The 7731-nt window shown below is 36.6% G+C and overlaps 1 protein-coding gene across 2 annotated transcripts; it reads left to right on the top strand.

The window, feature by feature from the left end:
- Positions 1 to 2752: 2752 nt before the first annotated feature.
- On the top strand, positions 2753 to 7480 carry LOC113329591 (protein NRT1/ PTR FAMILY 5.2-like). Of its 2 annotated transcripts, none has more exons than XM_026576451.1 (5): positions 2753 to 3031; positions 3142 to 3296; positions 3430 to 3647; positions 5760 to 6292; positions 6407 to 7480. In XM_026576451.1, the coding sequence occupies exons 1-5, from the start codon at positions 3024 to 3026 to the stop codon at positions 7284 to 7286; spliced, it is 1794 nt and encodes a 597-aa protein (XP_026432236.1). In that variant the 5' UTR covers positions 2753 to 3023; the 3' UTR covers positions 7287 to 7480. The 2 variants fall into 2 exon arrangements, with proteins under 2 accessions (XP_026432236.1, XP_026432237.1); XM_026576452.1 differs by having other exon boundaries at positions 2754 to 3031; positions 3137 to 3296.
- The last annotated feature ends 251 nt before the right edge of the window (positions 7481 to 7731 follow it).

Here is a 7731-nt window from a genome sequence, read left to right as displayed (position 1 = left end):
CAACTGTGTCCACAGCAAGTTTGCATCATCATAGTCTCCCAAACTTGATCTAATTGATGAGTCTAACGTGTTGCTAATCCATGAAACAAGCATCGACTGGACAGCAATCCACTCTTCCAACTGGTCACCATCTTCAGGTTTCGTGATTGATCCATCAACAAAACCAAACTTCCGTTTAGCTATCAATGATCTTCTTATGGCTCTCGCCCATTCTTCATATTTAGTCCCCTTGAGAACAATCGGCGTGATGATGATACCTGGACCATCACTTGATCCTAGATGGTAGACTGGGTTCTTCTTCTGCATATCACACTCTATATTTTTCCCTTTGGATGATCCTGTTTCACCCTCCATTGTTTTTTTTTTTTTTTAGGGTTCTTAACCGGCTCGTGATGCCATGTTAAGTTTGGTAATTCCCTTGTTTTCATTCATTCATCACGTTTCAATTTATACAAGACACAACTTGGGTTCCAAGACAGAAACCCTAAAACTACCGACTTGAGACCGATTACTTCGGTCTCAAGATTGCTACGTACGGAAACGGACTTTTTATATAGACTGTCCAAGTGAGTCCATCTAAATGGACTATCCAAGTTAGTCTCAACACACGGTCTCAAGACACAGTCTTGAGCCCAATACTACGTCTCTCTTAATAAGCGGCCGTAACACAGTTTGTCTGTTTTGTTTTTGTTCAGTTCTTTACGTCATGTTGCTCCTTTTGGTCGGTGTCCGGTTGTATTTGGGGTTATTCTTTATGAACCTTCTCTTTCTTTTTTAATAAATTTTAATTTACGGATCGAAAAAAAGAAAAGATTCCTCCTAGTTCTAGTTGCTGCATTAGCAGTTCTACAGCTAATAATCACGTGATACCCTATTTCAAATTACCCAAACTTGCCTTAACGTGCAAATTATAATTCCAACGTGCAGACTATAATAACATATATTAAGGAGACTTTTGGATCTCTGTGAAACTTATGATTCTCGAGTTACTATATATGCTGTTATTTGTTCGAGAAAAATGTTAACTATCTTACAAGTAACACTGTAAAATAAAAGTTTGTATTTAGTCAACTGGCCGGTTTGAAAGCACAAGTTGCTACCAAGTACTTGCAAAACATAAAAACAATCGGCAAAATGACAACCATGACTGCTCATTCAGTTAAATCCAACCAATAAGATAAAGGCTGTCCAAAAGATACTTTCACAATAAATGCATTTTAGAAAAATGAAAAGATTAATTAATGAACCAGGATCAATGCCGTGGTCTATAAGTGGTTGAATATTTTCTTTCCCATGAATTTTTCTTCGTCCTTGACTTTGATAGATAATGTGATCCACATGATCCACGAAACAGGAAAACAATTCTTGTTTTATTTTTTTATAATAAAAAAGATTCAAAAGATATTTGTAAGCTTAGTTTAGTTAAAATCTCTAATTAAATATCTAAATGTCATTATTTGACTTGGACATCGCCAGGGAAAGATGGAAACAAACAACCTCCCGTTCAAACATGCTGAATGTGGAATTCAGGGCTTCACGTCTCTTTTGCCAGTTGAAAATGATTATCGTGTTTCCCTACCAAATTGATGAATGATGGTCAAGTTGTCATTTGATTTCTTTAAGATCGAGCAGCCAAATCAAGATGTAAGATGGAGATAAAAAATAAAAAATAAATCTCGATGGGAGCAAATAACGAATTAGCAATCACGATATTCAGATTTCGATTTGGTTGAAGCCACGTCTCTAATAAAAGCACATTACTATGCAACTCATACTCGTCGGAAGTATGTTTAGATGGCAGTTCGTTATGTTGTGTTGGATATTTTCAACAAATCCTTAAATTGTAGGCATTTAGGTTGTTCCCGGGATACGACCAATGGACGCATGGAAGGAAGAGACACGTCTGTTCACTCTGAAAAGATGCATGTAGAGATGAAGAGTCATCTCCAAAGGGTGTGATTTCCTCTTTAAATAGGATACTTGTTTTCATTCAAAAACACATCTCAACTCTCTCAGTTTTCTTTCTTACAAGCATCATCAAAATGTTCTTGATTGGATCAAGGTTGTACAAGTTTTGAATCTAACACTGTTACGGGGTTTCAAGTATCCTGACGGCGATATTCATTGACCTGTTTGTACTCGCCAATTCGTTGGGAAATGATCGAATAATTGTCGAAAAAAATCTTTCATTAAAGCCTTGAAGCCTATTACAACATTCTTATCTTCACCCTGTTTGTCAATAGAGTCCTTGTCTGGCCTACAGAGGAATATGCAAATTTCAGGATATTTGGAGCGATTTATCTCCAATTTTTGGGTTTGCTGCAGAATGAATGCAGATATCTGCAAAAAAAAAAAAAAAAAAAAAAAAAAAAATTGTTGCTTCCTCTCAAACCTAATTTTACATGACAGAAAATACACGCATGTTAGTACGCTACTTATTTGCTTGCTAATAGTGATGGCGCTTTTGATCTTTCGTGCACCGAATTAATTAATTTAGTGATTACCTAGCACCCGGAGAAAAGGAAAAAGCATGTGCAGACTGCATAGTTGAGTAGCACAATAAAACTATTTTGGTGCTGTTATCTGGGGGAGGGGGAGTTATCTATCCCAATACAAATCACCGTCTCAGATGCGTATCCATAAAAACTGGACTCCTAGGCACCTCCACCTAATTACTTAAATCATTTCCACAACATTGAAGGTAGCCCATCAACTTGACACGTTCATTTCAAAGTCAAACGTGCAAGGAGATGCTTACATACACACCAGATATAGTATTCCATAATCCCTGGAAATAAAAATCAATATCGTCAGTTTCAGTCAATGAATGGCGCGACAAATCATAACCAGATCGACAAGCAAATCAGTTTCTCAGAATTTAATACTCCAATAACCAACTTGCAAAAAATAATCCAAAAATCACATGCTTTCAAACTTAGCCTCCTCAACTGGATTCATATGTGTCTTATGCTCAAGACTTCTTCTTTTCACTAGTACTAGCTAGCTGTACATATCCTCCCTCAATGGCGCTGTAAGTATAAGCATTACTACCCATTCTCTTTTATGTCCATCCTCGTTCAATAATCAACAGGGGATCATCACTTTCTTTATATCTATATTTCTTTCTTTCTCTAAGTGTAGAGAAAAGATGGAAGGGAATAATGGTCTAGTAGAAGAAAGAGACATGAGACATAGAAGAGAAGAACAGTATACAGAAGATGGTAGTGTGGATCTCAAAGGAAGACCTGTTCTTAGATCTAAAGGTGGAAGATGGAAAGCTTGTTGGTTTATCGTCGGTAAGTATAATTGCAAACCGGAGTTTCCATCATTTCATTTTTGCATTTTCTTTAGTTTTTTTTTCTTCTTTTTTTTTTTTTTTTTAATGAACTATACTTTGGATTAATCTGATTGGTTTATGTTATGATTTAGGGTACGAGACATTCGAAAGAATGGCATATTACGGGATTTCATCGAATTTGGTTCTGTACTTAACCAGAAAGTTGCAAGAAGGTACTGTTAAATCAGCAAATAATGTGACAAATTGGGTCGGTACTGTGTGGATGACCCCAATCATAGGTGCATATGTTGCTGATGCTCATCTTGGTAGATACTGGACTTTCCTCATATCCGCTGCCATTTATCTCCTGGTAATTCCACATTTTTCTCTGCATCTAATTTTGCATAATGTTTCCATCTTCTTCTTTTTTTATTATTACTCTTTTTTGTATAATGTTAAAATTCGAACATTTAATTTTTCCTAAGAGAAGTCATAGGAGTTGGCTATTATCAGTCTTGAAGGGACGGCCCCTCATCATTTCTACTACAGAAATGGTTGGTGTACAGGGATAAAATCCCACAGGGGACACCGTGTGAGAGAAAAAACAATGGTGGACCCCACCATAACCTCACGTCCTGCATATCCTTCCCAGGGTTACACTAATGGCCCTTAGATTTTTTCATAATGCAGATCGCGGGAGATGGTTTCGGTGTGCATCATTCCTCTTTCTTCTAACCATATAATTAGTCAAAGTGACCTCATTTATCCAGTCGACAGTGTTGAAATCCAAAAGAAGTCTCATTTACGGCCAATAAAATGTCCCCTGATTTATTAGATGGGCTCTATATGAGTAGTCAAGATAAGACGTGCTTTGATTTTATTTTGCAACTAATAAAGAAACCTGTTTTTGTGGCATACTGAATTTTTTTGAGGCATATATATTTATTATCACATCTAGAGTGGTTTTATAATGAGTGTCTGAAGATAGTGCAATTACCTATATATCCTTAAGCAATCTAATTACTAGAGTTTTCTTATCCTCAAAAACCTAAAATCAAAACAACCTTTAAACTTAAATATCTTGGACTCCAATTCAATCAAGCAATCAATCAATTAAAGGAAACACAAATCGAAGTGAGCGATGTTGGAGTGCGAAATCCAAATCTCAATTGTTCCTAGATGTATTTTAGAATGCATTTATAACAAACCCATCTTGTTTTTGATTGATTTTATTTTGTTCGATCGATAAAATATGATTTCAAAGATCAAATTAGGGTTTTCAAAAGATCAGTTCGGCTGATCTTGGAATATCAATTTTGAGCCGAACCTAGTATATGATCTAGAGAAACACTATGTTCGGCTAATGCGATTTTGCTAGATTTTGTTCGAATCAACCGAACCTAAATTCGTCAGTTACAGAGTGAAGTTCGGCTGATAACTTGTGAGCCGAACCTCTGTTTTTTGAAAACACACCTAGGTTCGGCTAAGAACGATTTTGTTCTAAACAGACGAACCTAAATTCGTGAATTACAGAGTAAATTTCGGCTGATAACTTGTTAGCCGAACCTCTGTGTTTCGAAAATATATACCTAGGTTTGGCTGACAAGTTGTTAGCCGAACCTAGTTATATTTTCGAAACAGAGAGGTTCGGCTGACAAGTTATCAGCCGAATTGTTCATCTGGTCAGTATATCTAGGTTTTAAAAAATCAATTTTTTGATAGATTCAACTTATAAAAAGGACATTAAACCTCGTATAAAAGTCTACCCCTAATTTGAATCACACATTTTGGTCACTTCTAATCACTAAAATCTCAAAAACCAAGTTTTTTTCACTTCTTCTTCCTCTCAAAAATTCCAACTCTCTCACATAAATTTGATTTCTTTACTAATTTAACACTACTAAATTAATTTTTAATCAATCCTTAAAATTCTTAATTAATCAAACCTAATCATAATCATTAACACTAATTATGTAAGAGTAGTTATGCCATTATCAAAAAAGTGAATAAGGGGTGATGTTGTTTTTTATTTCGTGACCCTATTTTGACATTATTTAGTATGCCTCAAAAGAAATTCAGTATGCCTCAAAACAAATTTCTGATAAATGTGGTAGGAATGTAAGATATGAGTATTCCCTTGGCCCATTTTATTTTTAATTCGATTTTCAAATATTCCACATCCATGATGGTGAGAAATCTGAAATATTTTGAGACGCGATTTCAAATTGGTTGGGGAAGTCATGTTAATGAAGTTTGGTTTTCAGACCCACCCGCTAAATTTACTCATGGGGATTTTTTCGGGTGGTTGTTTGATTTAAACATTGAAGAATGTGGTTAGTCATGTTACTAGCCTTCGATTACACCCGCTTATAGTGCTTTGGCAAATACAGTTGATGATATCTTAGTGTAATGATTTTCTTGTCAAAATAATCACCTAATAATTTGTAACCCACTGACGACAATTCTATTTTGGTACTGTCAGGGGATGTGCCTGCTTACTCTAGCAGTTTCAGTGCCAGGATTAAAGCCAGACGGAGAGCCAACAAATTTCCAGCTAAAATTCTTTTATGCTGCACTATATGTAATTGCAATAGGTACTGGAGGCACCAAACCAAACATCTCCACAATGGGTGCAGACCAATTCGACGATTTTGAACCTAAAGAGAGGGAACAAAAGTTATCATTCTTCAATTGGTGGAATTTTAGCATCTTCTTTGGAACCCTTGGTGCTAATACCTTTGTGGTATATATTCAAGACAATGTAGGTTGGGCACTCGGTTATGGCCTTCCTACACTTGGACTAGCCATTTCAATTTTGGTATTCTTGGTTGGAACACCATTTTACAGGCACAAAATTGTCACAGGAAGCCCCTTCACTAAACTAGCTAAGGTTTTTGTTGCTACTGTCAAGAATTTGAGGGTACCGTATCCCAGTGACCCGAAAGAGCTCCATGAGGTTAGCATGGACGAGTATACGAAAGGAAAATTCAGGATTGATCACACCTCTTCGCTAAGGTCAGTTTTGTTTCTCTGTTCATATAGATAAAAGATGTACTCTTTTCGGTTCTAAGCAAAGTATAGAAAACTTGAACTAGCACTAATCAGCTTCTTATTGCTTGTATATTGCAGGATTTTGGACAAAGCCGCTATAAAGACTAACGGTTCTAGCGGATCGTGGTCGCTGTCTACAGTAACCCAAGTGGAAGAAACCAAGCAAATGATGAAGATGCTTCCGATTCTTATCACTTCATTCATACCAAGCGTCATGTATGCACAAATAAACACACTTTTCGTCAAGCAAGGTACAGTCCTAGACAGAAGCATGGGTCCGAATTTCGATATCCCTCCGGCGTGTCTGACTGCATTCGTTACAATTTCAATGTTAATATCTCTAGTGGTACATGACCGTTGGGTTGTGCCATTGTTTCGAAGATATACGAAAGATCCTAGAGGGATATCGTTGTTGCAGAGAATGGGAGCTGGCTACTTCTTCCATATTCTTGTCATGGTTACCGCTGCATTATGTGACCGGAAGAGATTGAGTGTAGCAAGGGAACATGGTATTGATGCTAAAGGTGAAATTGTCCCGTTAACCATATTCATACTACTACCTCAGTTCGTCTTGATGGGGATCGCTGACGCTTGCGTGTTGGTTTCACAACTCGAATTCTTTTATGATCAAGCACCGGAAGGCATGAAAAGTGTCGGGACTACGTATTTTACTACTAGTCTCGGAATCGGAAACTTCTTAAGTAGTTTGTTTCTGTCAACAATGGCAGATATTACCAAGAAAGATGGTCAGGAAGGATGGATCAGAAATAACTTGAATCAGTCGCACTTCGACTATTACTACTGGTTTCTTGCGGTTCTGAATGTGCTTAACTTAATTGCTTTCTTGATCGCTACAAAATACTATGTCTATAATGTTGACGTTATGGATTTAAAGAAGGAAGAGATGGAGAACGGTAAGGAGTTGTTGGCAGGTAATGGGAATTCACGAGAAAAATAAGTTATCGGTTAAAGGAAATTTGTAAGTATCATATACACTGCATTACGAAGGGAAATGTTTTAGGCTCTCGGTTCTTTAGATTTTCTTTCTTCAAATGAGAAACCTGTATGATTTGATTTGATTGTTTTTTAAAATGTAAATGAATTTTACTAGAGTAAGTAAATTCAGTAGATGCCTTCGACTAGGCTGCTTCATATGGTTTTCATCTCATTTCGTCCAAGCCATTTTTCACTATTTTTGTCAAAGAAATTCATGACTCGTACATATGTTCCTTACAGCAATGAATTTTAAAGGTTTATGAAAAAAAATGCCCAAATCGTTCCCGTTTGTGATGGGGCTAAACAAGAGTCCTATTATTGGGCTTCAACCCAATAGAATTTCGGGGACTTAAATTGATTTGGGTATCTAAAAATGCCACTGGATAGGGAATGACATAATCTGTGTT

The sequence above is a fragment of the Papaver somniferum genome, unplaced genomic scaffold (genome assembly GCF_003573695.1).
Source record: "Papaver somniferum cultivar HN1 unplaced genomic scaffold, ASM357369v1 unplaced-scaffold_117, whole genome shotgun sequence".
NCBI classification, from domain to species: domain Eukaryota; kingdom Viridiplantae; phylum Streptophyta; class Magnoliopsida; order Ranunculales; family Papaveraceae; genus Papaver; species Papaver somniferum.
Note: the sequence above shows the minus strand (reverse complement) of the source record. Positions and strands in the feature narration are given on the sequence as shown.

What these genes read in the sequence shown, in the direction of transcription:
- LOC113329591 (XM_026576451.1), top strand. An exon ending in AGCTTGTTGGTTTATCGTCG is followed by an intron (nt 3,297 to 3,429) that starts GTAAGTATAATT and finishes GTTATGATTTAG; the next exon opens with GGTACGAGACATTCGAAAGA. An exon ending in GATCACACCTCTTCGCTAAG is followed by an intron (nt 6,293 to 6,406) that starts GTCAGTTTTGTT and finishes TGTATATTGCAG; the next exon opens with GATTTTGGACAAAGCCGCTA.